The sequence below is a fragment of the Panulirus ornatus genome, chromosome 57, assembly GCF_036320965.1.
Source record: "Panulirus ornatus isolate Po-2019 chromosome 57, ASM3632096v1, whole genome shotgun sequence".
NCBI classification, from domain to species: Eukaryota; Metazoa; Arthropoda; class Malacostraca; order Decapoda; family Palinuridae; genus Panulirus; species Panulirus ornatus.
Window position 1 is genome coordinate 19,959,217 of NC_092280.1, and position 25,717 is coordinate 19,984,933.

Here is a 25,717-nt window from a genome sequence, read left to right on the forward strand (position 1 = left end):
ATATATATATATATATATATATATATATATATGTGTGTGTGTGTGTGTGTACATATGTGTGTGTGTGTGTGTGTGTGTGTGTGTGTGTGTATGTGTGTATTTAACACTTGGTCGCATTTTCACGCGTTAGTAAAATAACGCCACCTTATCCTCTAACACATTCAACAGTCCTTCAATGTACTCACAACATCTCCATCACTACCTGTTATCACTTCCCCTTTTGCCTCTTTCACTGATGTTCCCATTTGTTCTCTTGTTTTACGCACGTTATTTACATCCTTCCAAAAAAGATCTTTTTATTCTCCCTAAAGTTTGATGATACTTCTCACCCCAACTTTCATTCGCCCTCTTTTTCAACCCCTGCACCTTCCTCTTGATCTCCTGCCGCTTTGTCTTATGCATCTCCCAGTCATTTGCACTCTTTTCCAGTAAGTACCGACCACACGCCTCTCTTTTCTCCTTTACTAGATATCTTACATCTTCATCCTACCACTTACTACCCTATCTGATCTATACCCACCTCTCGCCTTTCGCATGCCACAGACATCTCTCGCACACGCTATCACTGCTTTCTTCATGTACTCTTACCCACTGCCATTCTACACTCGATCTCTTCGGGTATTTCTTCACACAAGTCACTTCCAAGCTCACTTACTCTCACCACTCTCTTCTTTCCAACATTATTTCCCCCTTTTCCGAAAACCTCTACAATTCTTCATCCACAAGATAGTGATCAAATATGCCACCAGCTTCCCCTCTCAGCACATTTACGTCCAAAAGTCTCTCTCTTACACGCCCATCAATCAGTATGTAATCCAGTGATTCACACTGACCATCTCTCCTCCTCACGTATACTTGTGTACTTCCCCTCATTTTAAGTTGGGTATTCCCAGTCACACAGTTCCACAAAGTGCTCACCATTTCCACTCATGATACTGAATACCCGATGCCCCTCGATTATATCCTCACCTTGCACGTTATATACACCTTGACATTCAAATCATCCTTCACTAACACCCGGTCCTTTACATCATAGGAAGAACATCCAGGCTTCTTGCCTCAAACGTATTACCTACATCTCTTTTCTCATCTTGGTTACACCCCACTCACATACAGACACCCCAGGCTGAGCCTTCGAGGAGGATCAGCACTCCTTGCTTGGATCTTTCTTCTGTTTCGTCTTTTGTCGAGGAACGACAAAATATATAGTATTACATCACACGGGTAGAACAGACTCTCTCCAAAACAAAATGTCTTCACTCCCGCGGTAAATCGACTCTCACCCCACACAACCCCCACTGACTCTGTGTACATCCAGCCTGTGCAGTCTCCCGTCACCCCTCAGTGGTCGAGCACATCCACAGAACGGCACACCAGACGTACACACACACTACCACACACGACATTCGCTCGCTCACCACCGACCAACACAGAGGCCACGAACAAACCACACGTTTTCCCAACACATATTGGCACCAGTTTCGCAGAAAGTAAATAATCCCTTAATATCCTATGCAAACTATATATATATATATATATATATATATATATATATATATATATATATATATATATATATATATATATATATATATTTCTTTCATATTATTCGCCATTTCCCGCGATAGCGAGGTAGCGTTAAGAACAGAGGACTGGGCCTTTGAGGGAATATCCTCACCTGGCCCCCTTCTGTGTTCCTTTTAGAAAAAAAAAAAAAAGAAACGAGATGGGAGGATTTCCAGCCCCCCCGCTCCCTTCCCTTTTAGTCGCCTTCTACGACACGCAGGGAATACGTGGGAAGTATTCTTTCTCCCCTATCCCCTGGGATATGTATATATATATGCTCGTGTGCGTGTTTATCTTACATTATCACATTGTTCCCTAGGACGGTAAAAAAAAGACTGTTGTGTTATTGTTCGTCCTGTATCAACAGACGCCATTGGGTATACAACCGACTCCTGTATTTCCTTATGTGTTCTTTGGATTTACCTATCGATTCGTTGTTTGCTGTGACGTACCTTCACATGGGCAAGGGTTTGTACCGTACCTTCACAGGGACAAGGGTACATGGGCAAGGGTTTGTACCGTACCGTCACCTGGGCAAGGGTTTGTACCGTACCTTCACAGGGACAAGGGTACATAGGCAAGGGTTTGTACTGTACCTTCACAGGAACAAGGGTACATGGGCAAGGGTTTGTACCGTACCTTCCCATGGGCAAGGGCTTGTATCGTACCTTCACATGGGCAAGGGTTTGGACCGTACCTTCCCATGGTTGTATAATGAGACGGAGGGAATACACAATTGATGACCCTCGCCTCCAGAACCTCACGTGTCCATCAAAGTTTAAGGCAGTGACCTTTGACCTTATGGCCGGAGGAGGAGGGTGTCAGCGTGGACCAGGTGACAGTTTACCTGCGGGCGGCCGGCACTTTGACCTTCACAGGTCAAGGTTGTTGAGGCCCTCAAGGGGCGGCTGTGTGTGTGTGTGTGTGTGTGTGTGTGTTCCCCCGGCTGCTACCTGCCCGGCCAAGGCCCCTGATACTGTATGTCTGTAGAGGTACGGAGGACCTGCCTGCCGAGGTACGTCCGTGAGGAGAGGGACATGGTACGAGTGTAGCATCATGACACCCACGGTACAGTAGTGGTAGCTACAGGTCCCAGCTACAGCAGCACCAAGTTATGGCATGTCTTGGCCATGACCCTGAACTACACACACACACACACACACACACACACACACACACACACATCGAAAGCCACTGTATTATCTTAAAATTCAGGTAACGTCATTGAGGTCATTTAACGTAATGAAGACGTGTGGTATGTGCTGACTCCCTCTCTCTCTCTCTCCATACCCGATCACTGGTCTCCATCCACTCACATCCTCCTACCCGGGTCTCTTGGCCACACGCCACACACACACACACACACACACACACACACACACACACACACACACACATACACACACCCTGATCCACTCCGCTGTACACTGGGACTCCACGTCATAAAGTAGATTTTCGAAGAAGATGCCTTGATGGACCACACCCTCGTTCACAACTCCCACACGGGTCACCATGGCCGAACTATTTCGTGGTTGTTAAACGTGAAAATGAGATGAAATCGCGATAGTGTATCAGCCTCGTGGACTGATATGGTCAGTGACATGTTGATATAGGAAGGTCTCGCAAGCTGGTAATATAAATATATATATATGGTCAGTGACATGTTGATATAGGAAGGTCTCACAAGCTGGTAATATATGCCTCCATCTTTCCATGCCCCTCACCCACCCACATCCAGGTGTTCCCGCTCGATATTCTGTTGGTTAGAATTCTTTATCACTCGGACTTTCCCTCATGAGCAAGCAGGGATCTCCTCGCTGCTCCCAGCACCACTGTGACTCAGATTTCATAATCATTTTTGAACATTTCCTCTGGTTCAGCAAACCTCATCTGAGGATCTTGGATTATCCAGACAATCAGGAAGACTTTTGATGAATGTTCTTTCTCAACCTCTCTCAGAAGACTCCATCATTCACCAGAGTAACTCCTCAGACCTTATGGTCATGTATCATGAGGACCGCCAGATCCAACCCCCTCTTGTGTCTTGGGCCAGACCCACCTCCTCTTGTGTCTTGGGCCTGACCCACCCCCCTCTTGTGTCTTGGGCCAGACCCACCCACCTTTTGTGTCTTGGGCCAGACCCACCCCCCTCTTGTGTCTTGGGCCAGACCCACCCCCTCTTGTGTCTTGGGCCAGACCCACCCCCCTCTTGTGTCTTGGGCCAGACCCACCCACCTCTTGTGTCTTGGGCCAGACCCACCCACCTCTTGTGTCTTGGGCCAGACCCACCCACCTCTTGTGTCTTGGGCCAGACCCACCCCCTCTTGTGTCTTGGGCCAGACCCAACCCCTCTTGTGTCTTGGGCCAGACCCACCCCCTCTTGTGTCTTCTTACCCCGCTGGTGTAAACACCTTTTCGAAAGGAGACAGGGTGACCCAGCTCGCAGTGAAGTGTTGAGTCATCACCACCATCAGTGGTGGTGAGTTCGATAGCCTCAGGCGATCTTGCAACTTCTCTACGTTGTTGTTTATTGACTGGGTATCTTTGTATACATACCTCGGTGACCCATACTTTCCTGTTGTAGGCAGCCGACGGCGGTGTAAGTGACCCAGCATTGTAATGGCTGTCAAGGTCCCCTCCCTGTACCATGTTGCTTTCGCTGTTATCTTTTTTGCCACACCCACACGAGAGCAGCTACCATTCACTCCATATATATATATATACACACACAATCCACCATAGCCATAACACAATACAGCATATAACCCACAAAACTTGTTCTTAACTCTAGGTATTCCTGTGCTACCCACTGGCCCCCAGCTTTTGGCAAAATATCATAACTCGTAAGTACGTATTGAATGGCCTTTGTGCCTTAATATTGAATTACGCACATTTTGAATGGTCTTCATATCCCATGTGGTCTTGACCTTCAGTGATGTAGCGCCTCGTTGCTCCTCCGTAGGTTAGGTTAGGTGTTCGTTTGTCTCGTGATGAACTTCATTTGTGTGCCCGAACACCGCCAGGTTGTTATCCTCCTCCGTTCTTAAAGGTGTCCTCCTCCCCCACAGTCGTGTTGTTGCTACCACTGTACGTGTTGTAGTCTGAGAGACTCTCCACTCCCTCCGCGTCTGGCGCATGTGTGTGTGTGTGTGTGTGTGGTGTCGGGCCGTATTGTCGTACCTCCTCACCTTCTGAGAATGAGTGTGGTACGCCTGCCGTCCTAGATATGTTGAGCTGCCCTCGTCTTCCTGTGTCGCACTCGGGACATGAGAAATTAATCGAGGCAGGGCCATGCACGGTGAGAGGAGTGGATGTGAGTGACACCTGACACATGAGGTCTTCCCACAACCTACTGCCTCAACTCCTGCAGCGTCGTGTCCTCCGCCTCTTAAAGGTTGTGGTCCAGTTCCGTAGCTTCCCTTCTTCCCCCACCCCCATCAGTAGTGAGACGGAGGTTCTCCCATAACATTTTCTCTCTAACTTTGCCAGCAATGTTCTCATTCCTCTCCTTGTGCAGCCCACCATCCCCTGTGTGGGTTTGTGAGAGTATGATTGCTTTCTGCTGTCATATATAAACACGAAAATAGTGCATATGAACGCGCACTTTCATAAAACACATTTTGCCCTCCAACGGCTAAGAATCGAACCCAGGTCCTTTTGCGTGGTAGTCGGGAACGCTAACTGCTAGCTTATGATCGCCCCTAATAGGGAAATAACTAATCGATTACAAGTAATCAAATACCCTTCGTCACACGTCCATGAGCAAAGGGGTCTGCACCTGTCAGATCCCATCAGGCTCACACTAGCTGCAGCTCGCGTGTACCAGAACTGATAATCCAGACACCGTTAGATCTTTCATATGGACTCCGTTTGTGTAGCAGCAGTGCATTTCTGGACTGTTTTTGAGTTGATGTCTGTGAGGGGGAGAACCAGCAGACGCTGTTGTGTGTGTGTGTGTGTGTTTGTGCATGGTGACATCACCGCCACGGGACCCGGGATCAGCCCGACCTGATCGTTATGTGGAACAAAGCAGCAGCCACAATTACAGGGCTGGACGCTTATAATTACTCTACCATAAAGGCAGGTGTTAGTTAGGCTAATGTGTCGTGTCACTCGTAGAGCGCGGCCGGAACCGCCTCCACACACACACACACAAAGATAATGGGGTTCAAGTGATGCATAATAATGGTCCAAATTTAGTGTGAGTGGAGGATAATGTTACGGTAGCGAGACAACACACACACCCCGCAGGGAATAGTTTGAAACGCCATGACCGGCACGCCAGTGGCAGCGCGCGTGAGCTGGTCCAATGGTTCTTATCTCGCCTCGCCCTTCTCAAGGACCCATTAGGGGGGTCCGCCACTCTTGGATTTATATAACACTTGGGTTTTCTTTTGTGTTATTCACCGGTTGACCTTCCCATCCCTCCTAGCCCCAAGCTAGGGGCTTTGCCACTGTCCACGACGTTTCCTGTCATGAATGCCCCACCGTCACAGCTGTACAGGTGAAAGTATAACTTGTGTCATGGGTGGGTGTGTGTGTGTGTGTGTGTTGTGACATTGTTTTGTTGATACTCGGGTGTGTGTACGTGTGTCTGTTTTGACAGGTGTGTTTTGCAATGACAGGTGTGTGATTATTGGCCTCTCTCTCTCTCTCTCTCTCTCTCTCTCTCTCTCTCTCTCTCTCTCTCTCTCTCTCTCTCTCTCTCTATATATATATATATATATATATATATATATATATATATATATACACACACACACATATATGCTTATTTTCGGGTGTGTGTGAGGTGCATGTGTGTCCTGACGGGGGATGTGTGTGTGGTGCCTGTCATTCCCAGTGTGTTCTGAGGGCGTCGCCCCTGACCGCGGTCTGTGATACACCCGGCTACAGGCCTCTCCTTTACCCAGGTCAGGTTGAATTATTTTGGTGATTTGTTTTGGTGAGTTGGGGCGAATTGTGGTGTTCGTGTGCGTCCACAAAACATGTCTGTTGTGTACGTGTTTGCGCGTAGTGCGTGTTTGTTTACGAAGTTTAGGGGTTTGTGTGTGTGTGTGTGTGTGTGTGTGTGTGTGTGTGTGTGTGTGTGTGTGTGTGTGTATTAACTCTGTAATATTAGTATCGTACTTGAAGATGATATAGTATTTTTACTTCTCAGTTGACCGACCAGTTCATGATTTCACTTGCAACATATCCTTCGACATCTGGAAATCATTATTTTCACAGAATTAAAAGAAAAATTAAAAGATGAAATCGCTTTCTATATTGTACACTTCCAGGCTTCCTTACCCGAGTCTCTGTATTGACGGTATTATCCCTGGAGAATATTTGTATTTACGATATTAAAAGATAACCATCGTACCGAAGCTTCGGATAAATGATAACCATCGTACCGGAGCTTTGGATAAATGATAACCATCGTACCGAAGCCTCGGATAAAAGATAACTGAAGCTTCGGATAAATGATAACCATTGTACCGAAGCTTCGGATAAATGATAACCATCGTACCGAAGCCTCGGATAAATGATAACCATCGTACCGAAGCTTCGGATAAATGATAACCATCGTACCGAAGCTTCGGATAAATGATAACCATCGTACCGAAGCTTCGGATAAATGATAACCATCGTACCGAAGCCTCGGATAAATGATAACCATCGTACCGAAGCCTCGGATAAATGATAACCATCGTACCGAAGCTTCGGATAAATGATAACCATCGTACCGAAGCTTCGGATAAATGATAACCATCGTACCGAAGCCTCGGATAAATGATAACCATCGTACCGAAGCCTCGGATAAATGATAACCATCGTACCGAAGCCTCGGGGTATCAGCGTAAAAGAAGAAGAAAAAAAAAAGAAATGGTTTCGCTTGAGCCCGAGATAGCGGTCAGATGTGTTGGCTAGGCTCGCGCTCCGGTACTTACAGCTTCATGTAATGATAGGCTAGGCTGTTGCATGCTGTAAACGACATGATATTTATCACGACACACTGGTTGTTGCCGTGATAGTTCGTGGCATTTGGTATTTGCTGCATTTCTGTATTTGGTCTTAATTATTCCAGATATGAAATTCCGTTGTTTTATGAATTTTTTTTTCAACATAGCTGTTATTCTCTTATGTGACTTTTTTTAGATTATATATATATATATATATATATATATATATATATATATATATATATATATATATATATATATATATACATAATCGCCGTCTCCCGCGTCAGCGAGGTAGCGCAAGGAAACAGGCGAAAGAATGGCCCAACCCACCCACACACACACACACACACACACACACACACACACACACATATATATATATATATTGCTTACACTGCGAGTGAAAAGTTACCTCAGAATTCCTGCATTTCCCTGCTCCTGATGGTAGAGCCGCCTCGTAACTGCATGACCAAGGACGAGATGGGAGGATGGAGTCAAAGGTACTTTAGATGATCAAAGTGAAAGAATGAATTGGAACGTTGTGGTATACAGGGGGCGTCTTGCTGCCACTAGACTGAACCAGGGCACATAATTGGTCAGGATAATCCTGAGAAATGTATATAGTGCTTAGTTGTATACAGGTGGCTTTGGTTTCAGTGCATTACGCATGACAGCTAGAAAGTGGATGTGGGCCAACGAGTACCCGTTTCTTTGTCTTTTCCTCTTAGCGCTGCCTCGCTAACGCGGGAAATGGCAGAAAAGTCCAGTTGGAAAAACTATATATATATATATATATATATATATATATATATATATATATATATATATATATATATATATTACGCATGATACTAACCTTGTTAGTCGTAGAGAAATGTTAAAGGAAGACCAACCAAGCAGTTCCCAAGATGGTACCTGGGTCCCAGCACCGTTACAGTTTACATGAGTCACAATATGGCCGGGTCACTGTCATAATATGGCAAGACTCATAACGTAGCCGAGTTCACTGTTATTATTATGACGAATCACGGTTATAAATATGGCCGGATCACTGTCACAGTATGGCTCAGCTAGTCCACAGTGTGGCCGAGTCACTGTCGCAGTATGGCCCCCCAGTCACTGCTGCCTCATCATAGCCAAATCACTGCCTCTGTATTGCCGATTCACTGGGCCCACAACCTAGCGCGAGTTAGTGCCACAGCATGACCGATTCACTGCCACAACATGGTCGAGTCATTGCCCCAGCATGACTGTATCTGCCACAGTATGACCGAATCACTGCCATAGTATGGCCGTGTCACTGCCACAGTGTGGTAGGGTCACTGCCACAGTATATAATTAGCAGGTGTGGCATATCCAGCATCGCAGGTGGGCAACTGGTGTGCGCTGTGGTCTCCTGCTGCTTTCACTTGTCATGCACAGTTTGCTGTGGTAGGATCCGCTGGCACTGCACGGCTGGCTGTGGTATGATCCGCTGGCACTGCACAGCTGGCTGTGGTAGGATCCGCAGGCACTGCACGGCTGGCTGTGGTAGGATCCGCTGGCACTGCACGGCTGGCTATGGTAGGATCCGTTGGCACTGCACGGCCTGGCTGTGGTAGGATCCGCAGGCACTGCACGGCTGGCTATGGTAGGATCCGCTGGCACTGCACAGCTGGCTGTGGTAAGATCCGCTGGCACTGCACGGCTGGCTGTGGTAGGATCCGCTGGCACTGCACGGCTGGCTGTGGTAGGATCCGCAGGCACTGCACGGCTGGCTGTGGTAGGATCCTCTGGCACTGCACGGCTGGCTGTGGTAGGATCCGCTGGCACTGCAAGGGTCACTGGGCTAAGATCCGCTAACGCTGTACAGTTTGCTGGGATTTTTGCTTTCACTGCACAGCCTTCCAAAGTAGGGTCCGCTGGCACTGCACAGCCTTGCTAGGATCCGCTGGCAGTGCACAGCCTTGCTAGGATCCGCTGGCACTGCACAGCCTGGCGGGCTAGGATCCGCTGGCACTGCACAGAGCCTGGCGGGCTAGGAGCGATCTCCACCCGTCGTCACGTGCGCTCAGGACAACCTGCCCCAGCACACCACACTTCGAAATGATCCTCTTTAATACCTCAGCTAATCCTCTTTCATCCTCCACATTTTTTGTATAAATGAGTCGCATTTATTTTTGAAAGAAAACCCCTTTTGTTTTTGTGTGGTCTTTCACCCCGACATGTGCGTTGACCGCGAGACACAAGACAAAAAAGTTTTTTTTTTTGTTTTTCTTTGCGCGCGCGCGCGAACGGAGCTGCTTATGGCTCGTCACCTCCCGGCTGGGCGGTCGCTGGCTGTCTGAGCCACCCGACCTGCTGGAGTGAGGGGCACCCCATGGGACACTCCTGCTGTGGGGAGGGGGGGGCAGACCTGACAGGGTTCTCCCCATTTTCTTTATTGCATTGTGGGCGAGTCCCGTTTTCCCTGACGATTGGGGGAGAGGGAGGGCGGGAGGAGAGCAGAGTTGATTCATAAAAACGGAGGTGATCATGGGAGTAGAACCACGAGTACTCCGGCCCCGCTCCGGACTCCCATGTTTATACACTGTTCCTTTAAGTTGCCAGCAGGTGAAGTGTGTCGGTCGGGGTAAAAAGTCTCCCATGTTTTTGTTTTTCGAGTGTTGCTCACAGACAGTTCGTCATGGCCAACAAATAGTTTATGATGGTAATGATTTGTTTTGTCTTTTTTAAGTTCAAAAACATTTTAAGCTTAGTTGAGGAACTTCGAAGGGACTGAGATCCCAACGAATGAAAATTACTTGTCAAAGTGCCCGTAATGCCTTCGTGAGACACCACTTACCCCATGGCTGGTGATGAACGTCATCTCACCAGAGGGATCAGTCTTATTTAGTGGAGTCGACCCGGGATGGCAATATAAATATCAACTGATAGTTTCCGGGTCAGCCAACACCAATGTTTAGGTTGCCAATATTCGTGTGTGGTGGGTGGCGCGCTGGCCGAGGCGCATGCGTCCGCCTCGCACTCCTCTCCGCTTATTATCGCTCCTCCCCTAAAACTGTGATCTTAATTACCAACCGATTGCTTTTGTGGTTACTAATACATTTTTTAGATTGATTTAAACGACATCATACTTGTAGATTTATAAAATGGTAGTTTTAGTTCACGATGGAGGAGGAACCACAACCATTGTGGGCCGGAGTACTGCAACACAACACACAGCCGACAATCTGAGGCGCCCACAGCACGACACTGTGAGGGAGCCATCCGTTGACCAATGAGAAAACTTGGCGGGAGAATCCTGAAGGTTGTGAGTGGCTGGGAGGAAGCACGTCACAGTGATATTGATTACCAGATCCAGGAGAGCAGGTGGATGGTCTGCAAGAGTGGTTTCTGTACGACAATATTGATCCCAGAGTCCTCAGAAAATAACTACCCGAATTGTACATGCATCCCCGTATGTTATGATCACTCTTAAATGATATGTTTTAAAATTGATAGTACATTAATGGAATTAAACTTAATCAACCTAACATATAAGGAGTAAAAAAACCCTAGAAACTGTTGCAGAACCCGTGACTTTATTTCCAGACCTAGAATTTCCGGACGCTGCAGGACTGCTGCGGTAGACGAGAGTTGCCAAAACAGAAGGTCAGACGCCTTCCCCGCGGCCGCCAGGTGTCCAGCATGCGACTTGAGGATGTGAGGCTACCACGGCACCCCCTGGATGCTGCTCAACTACAAGGTATTTCCCTCTCGATCTGTGTAGGAGTGAAGACGAGGGGTCCATCATTGTGGAGGAATCAGTTGATCGAATGTCCTGCTTGTGATGTGTGGCTCTGCAGGATTTCTTGTGGTGGTGTCGTCCTCGACAGTTAGTGCTAGTGTCAGGCAGGTGTTATGACAAGGGACAGTTGGTGCTGCTTAAGGGGTTAGGAAATGAGTGAAATTTGACATCTACTGGTTTTTCCATCTTTATATATATATATATATATATATATATATATATATATATATATATATATATATATATATATATATATTATATATTATATTGTATGATTATTATTGTTATACAACCCTAGGATCCTTTTCATGAAGGGGTCATGGGGCAGGACCCCTTATCAAGGATGCGTTACTCTCGGTAGCAGGAAAAGGATATGGACTGCTTTGAAACGAAAAGTTCCTTAACGAGACCTCATTCACTCGCGATGTTACCTCAGGTAGTTGGAGTCCGGCAACACCTGTATATATATATATATATATATATATATATATATATATATATATATATATATATATATAAACATAATAACTTGGGCATCCGGCGCTGAAAGTAATAGCCTTGTAAGGTTACCTTTAAGGCCTGTCTCTGGTATCCTTGGATCCTGCCTTTGATCATGAGGGACCTTTACTATAACATGAAGCTGCAAGGTCGCCTATCTCCAGTGAGTGCAGTGAACTAAAGTGCGAATTATAAGGATTTTGGAAAGTGTTATTTGGGCTCAAAATGTCCTTCAAGGCTAGTGTGCCTATCTGAACACCTTGTCCAGATTTTGAAGTACCTACATGCAAAATGTGGGACTTATAAGTGCTTGATTTGCACGTGAAAGAGTAATAAACAAACGAATGGACGAATGATTTAAAGTGTATATGATAGCTTTAAACCTTGACCAAATTCTGAAGTACCTTCAGCTAAAATTTAGGGTCTTTAGATACAACGGTTTGGCTTTGAAAGAGTAAAGCACAAACAATTGGGAAAGTGGTAAAAGATAGCAATGAAGTGAGGAGATGGACGGAGTATTTTGAAGGACTGTTGAATACTTGGGTCGGAGTGGTATGCAAAGTGAGAGAGTAATGGAGAGTGGTTTATTGAGAAAAGAGGTAGTGGAAACATTACGTAAGATGAAATGAGGCAAGACGGCTGGAGTGGATGGTATTGCCGTTGAATTTATTAAGAAAAGGGGTGACTTGTGTTGTCGGTCGGTAGGCTAGGATCAGTGTATGTATGGATCATGATGAGGTGCCTGAGGATTGGCGGGATGCATGTATAGTGTTACTGTATAAGGATAAGGAGGATAAAGATGAGTGTTCAAACTACAGAGGCATAAGTTTGTTAGGTGGACCTGGTAAGTTGTATGGGAGGGTAGTGATTGAGAGAGTGAAAGCGTGTACAGAGCATCAAACTGGCGAGGAGCAATGTGGTTTCTGAAGCAGATCGGATGTTTGCTTTGAAGAATTTGTGTGAGAAATACTCAAGAGGAACAGATGGATTTGTATGTGGCATTTGCAGATCTGGAGAAGGCATATGTTTGGGTTTGTAGAGATGCCTTGTGGAGAGTCTTTAGAGTTTACGATGTAGGAGTAAAGCTGCCATAAGTGGTGAGATTTTATCATGGGTGTAAGGAATGAGTACGAGTGGGAAGAGAGGAGAGTGAATGGTTCCAAGTTTTGGTTAGTGTGCGGCAGGGATGTGTGATGTCATCTTGGTTGTTTAATTTGTTTATATATGGGATGGTGTACGGGTAAGTGCGAGAGTCTTGAAGCGAGGGGCGAGTATGCAGTCTGTGATGGATGAGAGGACCTGGGCAAAGTTGTTTGCTGATGATACAGCACTGTTGGCTGGATAGAGTGAGAAACTGCAGAAGTTGGTGACTGAGCTTGGAAAAGTGTGTGAAAGGAGTTTTTTTTTTTTTTTTTAGCCGAGACGGCACGGGCAACTGAGGTCCTAATCAAGGCCATCCCATTAACTATATATATCCTGAGGCAGTTACCAATCTTATCGACCAACCCATATGGGTGGATGAACAGCTGGGTTGATTGTGAACCGATGGCCGCAACCAGGATTCGAATCTATGCGCTCGACCCTGGGCTGCCCGTGGATGCTTCACGGTCAGGAGCGCTAACCGATACACCACGGGAGTCCATGTGAGAGCAAATGCGAAGAAGAGCAAGGTTTTTAGGTTTAGCAGGGTTGAGAGACAGGATAGTTGGAGCGTGGAGGAGAGTGGATAAGTTGGAAATGAATGTTTGAAGACTATTTGTGGTGTAAGGTGGTTTGATTGAGTAAGTAATGAAAGGGTAAGAGAGATGTGTGGTAATAAAAGGAGTGTGGTTGAGAGAGCAGAAGACGTTGAAATGGTTTGGACATATGGAGAGAATAAGTGAGGAAAGGTTGACATAGAGGATATATGTGTCAGAGGTGGAGGGAATGAGGAGAAGCGGGAGACCAAATTGGAGGTGGAAGGATGGAGTGAAAAAGATTTTGTGCGACTAGGGCCTGCATATGCAGGAGGGTGAGAGGCGTACACGGAATAGAGTGAATTGGAACGATGTGATAAACAGGGGTCAACGTGCTGTCAGTGAAGCGTCTCGGGTAAACCACCACCTGCCCTACCATCACCTACCCTGCCATCCCTCACCTACCACACCACCTACCCTGCCACCCCTTACCTACCACCACCTACCCTGCCACCCCTTACCTACCTTCACCTACCCTGCCGCCCCTTACCTACCATCACCTACCCTGCCACCCATTACCTACCTTCACCTACCCTGCCGCCCCTTACCTACCATCACCTACCCTGCCACCCATTACCTACCACCACCTACCCCGCCATCCCTCACCTGCCATCATCTACCCTGCCGCCCCTCACCTACCACCATCTACCCTGCTGTCCCTCTCCTACCACCATCTACCTTGCCACCCCTCACCTACCACCATCTACCCTGCTGTCCCTCTCCTACCACCATCTACCCTGCCGTCCCTCACCTACCACCATCTACCCTGCCGCCCTGCCACCTCTCACTTAGCGCCACCTACCACCTCCTACCCTTCCACCTACCACCACCTATCCCACATACAGGTTTGCATGTGCCAAGATGCACCTTAGTCATGTTAGTGATCGACCACCACTGATGGGCGGGTAGGTCACGTCATTGATGGCGTGCAGTGGTTAGTGTGGTGGGCAGTGAGTGAGTCAGGATATTGGTGGAATGTATTGGTTGTTGTGATGGGTGGTGGACCAAGGTATTGGCGAAGTGTTATGGTTAATGTGGCAGACAGTAGGCCAGGGTATTGGTAGAGTGTAGTGGCTAGTGTGGTGGTTGATAGGCCAGGGTATTGGTGGAGTGTAGTGGCTAGTGTGATGGTTGATAGGCCAGGGTATTGGTAGAGTGTAGTGGTTAATGTGTTGGTTGATAGGGTATTGGTAGAGTGTAGTGGTTAGTGTGGTGGTTGATAGGCCAGGGTATTGGTAGAGTGTAGTGGTTAATGTGTTGGTTGATAGGGTATTGGTAGAGTGTAGTGGTTAGTGTGGTGGTTGATAGGCCAGGGTATTGGTGGAGTGTAGTGGCTAGTGTGATGGTTGATAGGCCAGGGTATTGGTAGAGTGTAGTGGTTAATGTGATGGTTGATAGGCCAGGGTATTGGTAGAGTGTAGTGGTTAATGTGTTGGTTGATAGGGTATTGGTAGAGTGTAGTGGTTAGTGTGGTGGTTGATAGGCCAGGGTATTGGTGGAGTGTAGTGGTTGATAGGCCAGGGTATTGGTGGAGTGTAGTGGTTGATAGGCCAGGGTATTGGTGGAGTGTAGTGGCTAGTGTAGTGGTTGATAGGCCAGGGTATTGGTGGAGTGTAGTGGTTAGTGTGGTGGTTGATAGGCCAGGGTATTGGTGGAGTGTAGTGGCTAGTGTGGTGGTTGATAGGCCAGGGTATTGGTGGAGTGTAGTGGTTAGTGTGGTGGTTGATAGGCCAGGGTATTGGTGGAGTGTAGTGGTTAATGTGTTGGTTGATAGGGTATTGGTAGAGTGTAGTGGTTAGTGTGGTGGTTGATAGGCCAGGGTATTGGTGGAGTGTAGTGGTTGATAGGCCAGGGTATTGGTGGAGTGTAGTGGCTAGTGTAGTGGTTGATAGGCCAGGGTATTGGTGGAGTATAGTGGTTAGTGTGGTGGTTGATAGGCCAGGGTATTGGTGGAGTGTAAGGTTTCTGTTGCGCTTATAGATGTCTATATCTATCCGGGGGATGAGTTCTGCACTCGTTGGGCCCCATCTCTTGATCCCTTTTATACTTTGATACATTTTCTTTAACCTTTTATATACAGCCAGCAGTCACAGTTTCATCAGTTGGTTTATTTCATTCAGCTTCTACTACTCTTGTACTGTGATAGTATTTATATCCATTTTTAACGAGTTTCTTAATTTCACGTCTCGACTTCTGTCTGTACACCTTTCATCCTCCGACGTTCATGAAGTTGTTTTTAAAACGTAAAGGTTAGGATCATCAAGTCACCCCTCTCTCTTCTTTACCTTCCTCGATGAGGAGAGGAATTTTCTAACCTCTCCCTGTAACTCAGTTGTCTTAATTTTGTTTTCGTACCACTGTCGTTGAAGTCGTTTGGAACACTTGTCGTTCCCTGGTCTTCTTTTTTAAGTGCTGTGACCAAGACTTGGAGTATTTCTGTTTTGACCCAATTTAGAATGAGAAAAGTTTGCTAAATGTTTCCTGATCTTGTACTTGAACATGATTGTGATATTGGCCAGTAGACAGTGTGTCTCCTCTACCATTGTAAGCTGGGTTCTGGCGGTAAGATTGCTCAAGTGTCGACTCGCAAGTCTTTTTCCAGCACAGATTCCTGCAGCTTATTTCCTCGTGGGTGAAATTTGCCTCAAGGCCTCTTCCACTGTGTCCCATCATCGTTACTCTGAACTTACTCAGGTTGAATCAGACCCACTTGGGAATTTGCCGAGGTTCCTGTGTCCATTGACGCAATCTTCATCATTCTTCACTATCTATATGACCAGTTCATCATCCACAACCTATTCAGGAACGAGTCCTGACCCTTTCTGACGAGACATTTGCATAGATCAAGAACAGCAGTGGTCCCAGAGCTAACCCTGCGGCACACCACTGGTGACCCCGACCCATTTCGAGAAGGCTCTGCTGTCGTGCGTCTTTTGTTCCCTTCCACTGAGGTGATGTTCCGTCCATCGAGGGAGAGTTCTCTCCCAGGGGATCCCACTTCGGCATCACCTCCTTGTGTGGTACAGTGTCGCATGCTTTCTCTTAGTCTAGATCCACAGTATCGACCCAGCCTTCTCTCCTGCCTGAAAAACGTAGCTCGTTCTCTCTGGAGTTTGAGACATTCGGTATCGCATGAGGTACATGCCCTTAATCCGTGCTTCCACCTCGCTTAGATAGCTTTTCCTCTGCCGATAATCATCAGTGTGGTTTTGCACCATCTTCCCCGTACCTTACAAACGACCCTCGTCAGAGGCTGCTCTGTAGGTAGCGCAGCGAGCCACTTGCATATTTTGATCCTCATGAGAAATACGACATCTGGTCTTTTTCCATTCCCTTGGCACTCTTCTTTCCCATACAGACTTGCTGAATAGCATTTCCATCGGTCTGGTCAAGCTTACCTGCACATTTCCTCCACACATATAGATACACCCCATCCAGGACCATGAGCCTCATCGGGTCTGTATATCTTTGTCTACACATTTCACTTCTTTTCAGAACCTCCTGTTCCACGTCACTGGGTGTCGGGGCTGTAGTGTCTTCTTCCACTGTCGTCTCATCCATTATGCCTCTTCCCTCTCGATTCCCATAACTTGATCAGCTGCTCTTTTCAGTGACACTTCCATGATTTCATGTACGGAAAAGTTTCGGATCCTCTCCTTGTCCTGTCTTGGCCACAGTGTCGTTTTCAAGGCTGCTCTCTAACTCCTTTCTTAAACGATGGTATTCGGGCCTTGCTCTCAAGCCTTTTCAAGTGGCGGTTAGCTGTGATGTAGCCAGCATCTTCATGACTCTCCTCCGTACATCCTCAAGCTCTTGTTGTATCTGATGTTGAACCACATCCCGTCTCCATTTTAGCCTTCCCTCTGTGTATGTGGTGTGCTGGTTAGTGTGGTGGGTCAGGGTACTGGTGGCGTGTACTGGTTAGTGTGGTGGGTCAGGGTACTGGTGGTGGTGTGTACTGGTGAGTGTGGTGGGTCAGGGTACTGGTGGTGGTGTACTGGTTAGTGTGGTGGGTCAGGGTACTGGCGGTGGTGTGTACTGGTTAGTGTGGTGGGTCAGGGTACTGGTGGTGGTGTGTACTGGTTAGTGTGGTGGGTCAGGGTACTGGTGGTGGTGTGTACTGGTGAGTGTGGTGGGTCAGGGTACTGGTGGTGGTGTGTACTGGTTAGTGTGGTGGGTCAGGGTACTGGTGGTGTGTCCTGGTTAGTGTGGTGGGTCAGGGTACTGGCGGTGGTGTGTACTGGTTAGTGTGGTGGGTCAGGGTACTGGTGGTGGTGTGTACTGGTTAGTGTGGTGGGTCAGGGTACTGGTGGTGTGTCCTGGTTAGTGTGGTGGGTCAGGGTACTGGTGGTGGTGTGTACTGGTTAGTGTGGTGGGTCAGGGTACTGGTGGTGTGTACTGGTTAGTGTGGTGGGTCAGGGTACTGGTGGTGGTGGTGTACTGGTTAGTGTGGTGGGTCAGGGTACTGGTGGTGGTGTGTACTGGTTAGTGTGGTGGGTCAGGGTACTGGTGGTGTGTACTGGTTAGTGTAGTGGGTCAGGGTACTGGTGGTGTGTCCTGGTTAGTGTGGTGGGTCAGGGTACTGGTGGTGTGTACTGGTTAGTGTGGTGGGTCAGGGTACTGGTGGTGGTGTACTGGTTAGTGTGGTGGGTCAGGGTACTGGTGGTGTGTACTGGTTAGTGTGGTGGGTCAGGGTACTGGTGGTGGTGTACTGGTTACAGTGTGATGTGCAGTGGTCTTGGACGTTTAATGGTATTGATCTAGTGAATGGTTTTATACAAGTTACATATCACAGTGTTGATTTTTAAAGTGTAGAATGTTTGAATTAATCACTTTGAACTGATTTGATAAATGGAGATTATATATATATATATATATATATATATATAATTTTCCAAAAGAAGGAACAGAGAAGGGAGCCAGGTGAGGATATTCCCTCAAAGGCCCAGTCCTCTGTTCTTAACGTTACCTCGCTAACGCGGGAAATGGCGAATAGTTTGAAAGAAAGATATATATATATATATATATATAGGGGATAGGGGAGAAAGAATACTTCCCACGTATTCCCTGCGTGTCGTAGAAGGCGACTAAAAGGGGAGGGAGCGGGTGGCTGGAAATCCTCCCCTCTCGTTTTTTTCAATTTTCCAAAAGAAGGAACAGAGAAGGGGGCCAGGTGAGGATATTCCCTCAAAGGCCCAGTCCTCTGTTCTTAACGCTACCTCGCTGACGTGGGAAATGGCGAATAGTACGAAAGAAAGAAAAAGAAAATATATATATATATATATATATATATATATATATATATATATATATATATATATATATATATATATATTTATATTATGCTTCTCTTGGAGATTCAGAGCTGTTCATTATTTAGTGTCGGGTGTGGCATCTTTATGGTACCGGCGGGAATCGATAAGTCAATATTGCGAACTTGTGCGAAGACGACTTGGTATTGGCACGTCGGAGCGGTCATAGTCATTTCTGTGGCAGTTATTGTGCGCTCTCTCTCTCTCTCTCTCTCTCTCTCTCTCTCTCTCTCTCTCTCTCTCTCTCTCTCTCTCTCTCTCTCTCTTATATATATATATAAATCCAGGATCCCTTCTGCAGGGGTTCCTGGAGCTTCAAGGTTGCGCTGCAGTCGTTAGCAGGGAAAGGTTGGACTTCTTTCTTTCGAGTGAGGTCGACGAGATTGTATTCCCATCATTATTCCTCGCTGAACGGGAGTCTTCCACACTGTGACCACACTTTGCCTATATTGTATATCTTGATCTCCGTTTCCCCCGCTAGCGAAGAAGCTCCGGGAGGGAATTGAAGAAAAGTCACATCCATTTTCTAGCTCCCTATCCACATCCAGGCCCCACAGACCTTTCCATGGTTTACCCCAGACGCTTCACATGCCCTGGTTCAGTCCATTGACAGCACGTCGACCCCCGTGTACCACATCGTTCCAATTCACTCTATCCCGTGCAAACTTTTCTTCACCTTACTACTTAATCAAACCACCTCACACCACATATTGTCCTCAGATATCTCACTTCCAACACATCTACCCTCCTCCGCACAGCCTTATCTGTAGCCAGCCCTTGCCTCGCATCCATGTAATTGCTTTGGAGCTACTGTGCCATCGAACAGACCCATTTTTGCCCTCGCAGATAACGATCCCTCTCCACACATTCTTCATTGCTTGCAGAACTTTCGCCGCCCCCTCTCTCCCACCCAGTGACTCTCTTCCGCTGCCATGCCCACTCTCAGGTATCTAAAACACCTGACTCTATACAATTTTTCTCAATTTAAACACACACACACCTCAGCAAACCTGTCCCTCAACCCCGCCTAACCTAATAGCCTTGCTTTTAACCACATTTACTCCTCAACTTCTGCCGTTCGCACAATCTTCCAAACTCAGTGGTGGATGAGTGGAATAAAATGATTGAAGACATGGTTAAACTCCCTCCTCACAAAGTACACACACATACACACACACACACACACACACACACACACACACACACACACACAATGTGCTCATCATATTTCATCACAGCATGAAGTGATGGGGGCCCCGCTACCGTAAAACGCCCTCCCCGCACAGTGCAAGTAGGTGAATGATTACACACACTCTTAAGTCTTTGGATACCGATGGAAATGGTGTACAACGTAGATAACAGCGAACTGACAGACAAAAGAAAACAAATGAGATTGTCATCATTCTGTGCGAGTCGTCAGACCTCATCTTGGGGAAACCTGGGTGAATCTTTTCACGTGATTTGGCACTGATTTCAAACATTAGATTGTATGAGAATACTTACAGTAGCAAATGGAACGTTGTCTTACGATGATGAACGACTTGGGTGTGCCGCAGGGAGAGGTTTTGGCGTCAGTACCATTTATAAGTGACCATATCAAGACTTGAACAGGGAAGTGAATGATAGCATTTAGTCAAACGGCGAGACACACCAGAGTCGGTAGAATTGTAGTGTTAGGTCAAGAGCGAGAAGGAGTGAGAGGAAATGACTTGTTTCTCAAATCTATCAGTATTCAGATGGGAGCGTGATGGCGTTTCACGACGAAAAGTATTCAGTAAAGTAGACCGTGGAATGTTTGAACGACAGTGTACCGGCCTCACACAACATAGACGACCAAGACTGAAAGAAATGACGAACGAGGTGAACATCAAAAGATCTAGTAGCAGCCATCACGAACGAGAGGCTTGGTAATTCCAGGAGCATATATCTGTCAGACAGTATTGCTGACCCTGTGAGTGAGTGATGATTCTCTACAGAAGACGGAATCTGGTTGATAAAAACGTTCAGTGTCTACGTAAGAGGCAATATTGAGTGGTCACTTTTACCAGACGTGCCGAGATCAAGTGGAGATCAAATCCAGAAATGACTTGCAAGTAAAACTGTGGACATGGACTGGTTCAGTTACTGTGAGAGTTTATGAAAACTACATTTGTACATTACTAAAGAAGAGGAGGGAGCATATACGATGATGTGTGCCTTCCTTGCAGTTGGGGAACTAAAACAATACTGATATTCTAATGATAAATAGATCCTCGCATATGGAGGAGAATACAGTGGTCAGACACAAGCCACAGATGAATATACTCCCCGTGTAATCAAGGATGGGAAGGCAGTTGTGCTGTATCAGGCGAGATGAGGAATTTAACAGTGCTAAATACCAAGACCTTCAAGTGAACATTGAACAGCTGAGTGAGTAAAGAATTAGGTCATCCAGGAATAGATGACTTTTTGCACGGTGTGGCGGAGGGAGATGAACAGTATTACCAAGCTAGCAAGACGGGACCCCTACTACACCCATGTCTCAGGCACACTCACTGGAGAGACCTATAGGTAGAGAGAGAGAGAGGGAGAGAGAGAGAGTTTTAGATTGACGTTACAGCAGACAACAAGGGATTTTGGCCCTATCAGTAATGCATCAGACTTCAGACCTAAGTATTAACCCAGGAACCACGCCAGTTTTAGACACCTGTTAGAAGATCGCTAGACGAGGTGTCGAACCCCGAACCACAGCTTCGAAACTCACCACCAGACGGTGGTAGGAGGAGGAGGAGGAGGGGGCTTTACTAGCGACCCTGGCGCTTCCTTCGGCTATTCCCGATTGCCACAAATGTAGTGAGTTTACCATAAGAGATAGAGGGGGGAAAAACGCACCTCTAAACCCTATAACTAGTTGTACACCCGCCTGTTTGTGAATGAGTGATTGAGATCAGTCACGAAGCTCACTGCTAAGAAGATAAATGTGACGAGGAGACGTTTAGTTACACTGATGTGTACATAAAGAAAAAGAGAATGGAAAGTCTTGGTAAATCAAGGCACAACCATTTCATATGAAACCCGGTCGTATTGTTATTGAAGAAAGGTCCTGGTGAAGTTCTGTGGCTCAGAAATAAAACTTCGAGACTGAAATTCAAGAATACAATCTTCGACTTCGGACGGGGGAAAAAAAAGAAAGTGTATTTATAGAGTAATGATTTCCTGGAATTGGTGGATTATAATATTGGAACCAATTACGAGAGAGTTTTTCCCGTAAGATATACAGGTGAACTCTTTCCAATGTTTATTATCGGAAGTGTAACAAATATTCTCGTATTGATAACTGGTAGTCTCCATCCCCATTTACACACACACACACACACACGGTGAAGCACATCCCTGTGGTACGTACTGGAAGAAGAAAGTGAAGATTTTATGAACAGACGAAAAATGTCACTTGCAAAGAAAAAAAAAAGAATAGAAAACGAATATCGGATATATTTAAACGTTTGGGGTGTGTTCGTCCGTGCGATGATGATAATCGTTAAAACGCGAACCGGCGAAGATTCAAATATTTTTTTCCCCAGTACGTCGGGGACGATCTTCCAGAGAGGGTAGCGTGATCTTCGGCGTTGGCCGGAGTATTGTTCGTCGTGGTGGCGTTCCACCCACCCGCCCGCCCTGCTCAAGGGGTCACTCGGGGCTCGAGGATCGCGCGGTCCTCCTCAAGAGGTTTGAGAGACTTAAAGCTTGGCTCGTGTAGACTAGGTTAGGTGGCGGGAGTCGGCAGGCGCCAGCTGTGCTCACTGTCGCACCCAGGACGATCAAGGCGAGTTAACCTGCCGTAGCTAACGCGGGAAACAGCGATTAAGTAGAGTAGAAAAAAAAGACAGTGTGAACGAATGGGGCCTTTTTTGTCTCTTCCTAGCGCCACCTCGCACACATGAAGGGGGAGGGGGATGGTATTCCATGTGTGGCGAGGTGGCGATGGGAATGAATAAAGGCAGACAGTGTGAATTGTGTGCATGTGTATATATGTATACGTCTGTGTGTGTATATATGTGTGTACATTGAGATGTATGGGTATGTATATTTGCGTGTGTGGACGTGTATGTATATACATGTGTATGGGGGTGGGTTGGGCCATTTCTTTCGTCTGTTTCCTTGCGCTACCTCGCAAACGCGGGAGACAGCGACAAAGCAAAATATATAATAATAATAATATATATATATATATATATATATATATATATATATATATATATATATATATATATATATATATAAAAGAGTAGTATTAAAACCTTGCACTGACTCATTCTGGGTAGATAATTTGGAAATAGTGATAGATAATTGTCAGTGTTAACTGCTTGAATACCTGCTCATTTCCTACAATTTTTTTCTTTCATGATCTTCCACTTTTTTTCCCATGTATTTAATTATCATTAGCCAATGCTAATGTTGCCCGTTCCTCACCCCATTTTCTTTTATTCCGCTATTCCATATCCCGATCAGCCCCCAACCACTGGTCATCATTTCACAGACCTGTGTACCCAGCGCCATGAAGTTTTCGTTGCTCTGGAGGCCTCTGTACCCATCACCCATCACCCCCATCCGTCTCTCACCCGTCAGGGTTCATGCCCCAGCCCCCGATCACTGCGCGTGCCCCATCCTTGGTCGCTGCCGTGCCTGCCTACTACCCCCTGCTAGTGGGGAGGTGAGCGACATTCACCGGTAGTCAAGATAGCACCTCCAGTGCTATTGATCATAGTGTGGAGTGGTCGACCACATCACTCCTTTAACGCTCGTCTGTGTGTGTGTGTGTGTGTGTCTTGTACACATTGCGCTCACACACGAAAAAAAAGTTCAAGAGATGGTGGCCCTCTTAAATGTAAAGCTCCCTTGCCCTGCATTGCCAATTGGTTATAACACACACACACACACACACACACACACACACACACACACACACACACACACACACACGAGTGTTAAAGGAGTGATGGACTTAGATTATCCAATGATATACGACAAGCCGGAGTAACAGTTAAGAACAAATAGTGAAGATGCAGTTAACTGTGTGCTCAAGAAGGTATAGGTAGGCCTGTCGCTGCACTGTGTTGTGAAGGTTCCCATGATGGGGAGATTTCATTCTTACAGAAACGAATTGGGTATTGGAGGACATGCGTGGAGAAAATGGTATGCAGAGGGGTTAAAAATGATTTGAAGTTGTTTAGGAAAACATGGTAAGGGACTGCAGTCCTTCAGGCATACCAACGCGCCATCTGTATTGGTTCTTGTGTTCCCACACAACAGCCTAAAGATGGAAGGTAATTGCTTCAGAAGACCATACCCGTAGCACACCGGCCGGACACCACCGTACTGGCTTGAACGCCGTTTCTGGCAACATGGAGGCCAGCTACCTTAAACCTCGGTAAGAGCAAGTGTTGCAGAAGCCTCCGTGAATTCCCGCGAGAGGAGGGCACTAGATTAACATAAAGGATAGATCAGGTGTGGTTCTCTCCAAGAAAGTCGGGTGCTACAAGATTTTTGCAGGTAGTGGTGGCGGTAGGAGGTCCAGCGCTCGCTCACCCGTTTCAATTTTACATTGATGAGCAGCGTCTCTCTTGACCGACTCGCCTTGTCCCCTTCACTTGCTCTCTTGATGTAAGATGCTGTATTGTTTTTGTCCCCTTCACTTGCTTTCTTGATGTATAATGCTGTATTATTTTTGTCCCCTTCTCTTGCTTTCTTGATGTATGATGCTGTATTATTTTTCCAGCAGCTACTCCTTTGGCATAGTCATCTGTTCCAGGTTCATTCTCTATTGTCTTCAACTATGAGTCTTAATCTTTTGGAATATTTCTGCAGTCGGTATGTTTGTTTTTTCTAGATTGCTCGGTATCACATTAAATATAGTTGTTCAACCTTCTTATATGTTTTCAGGAATTGTTCTTAATGATTCAGTATCGTCTGGTTGTTTTCAGGTTCGGAACATGATTCTTCACTCTTGTTTGTTGCCACACACCTCTCAATACGTCTCCCCCTCCAACGTTCGAGGATGTAAAGTTCTCGATCTTTTAGTAGTTCATGGTCATTCTTGTGCTCCATTTCATGTAGCCTTCCTTATCTTGTTATTAATTCAGTCTGCTTTACCGGTAACAATACAGTACTGCAATATTCGAGTATATATATATATATATATATATATATATATATATATATATATATATATATATATATATATATATATTCATACTGTACGCCATTTCCCGCATTAGCGAGGTAGCGTTAAGAATAGAGGACTGAGCCTTTGAGGGAGTATCCTCACTTGGCCCCATTCTCTGTTCCTTCCCTGCGTGTCGTAAAAGGCGACGAAAATGGGAGGGAGCGGGGGACTGGAAATCCTCCCCTCGTTTTTTGATTTTCCAAAAGAAGGAACAGAGAAGGGAGCCTAGGGAGGATATACCCACATATGCTCAATCCTCTGTTCTTAACGCTACCTTGCTAACGCGGGAAATGGCAAATGGTATGAAAGATATGTCACTTGGTTTGATTAGCTGTCAAGGAAATCGGTAATATACTGCTAAGGTAGTACAGCATTTGATTGGATTATCTTTGTGATGTTCATACGGTGATATTATTTCCTAATGCAGCAATTGCAGATATTTAGTTTGCCTTTGTTGCTGCAGTTTTTTTTATTTACTTTTGATTTATAACTCAATATAGTAATGTTACTTAAGTTCGTGGTGAATTAAGGTAGTGATGTTACATATGTACGTGGTGAATTAAGGTAGTGATGCTACATATGTACGTGGTGAATTCAGGTAGTGATGTTACATTAGTATGTGGTGAATTAAGGTAGCAATGTTACTTATGTATGTGATGCATTAAGGTAGTGATGTTACTTAAGTA

At 46.2% G+C, this 25,717-nt stretch overlaps 1 protein-coding gene across 8 annotated transcripts in view; it reads left to right on the plus strand.

Moving 5' to 3' along the window:
* The window catches only part of LOC139766229 (beta-1,4-glucuronyltransferase 1-like), a 91,589-nt gene that overhangs the window by 45,860 nt on the left and 20,012 nt on the right, over positions 1 to 25,717 (plus strand). For all 8 annotated transcript variants that reach the window (XR_011716823.1, XM_071694558.1, XM_071694555.1 and 5 more), the window contains exon 2: positions 11,088 to 11,241. Coding sequence is in view for 7 of the 8 variants with exons in the window: in XM_071694558.1 (XP_071550659.1) it covers positions 11,224 to 11,241 (18 nt within the window). In the remaining variant the exon portion in view is untranslated. The remainder of the gene's footprint in view (positions 1 to 11,087; positions 11,242 to 25,717) is intronic.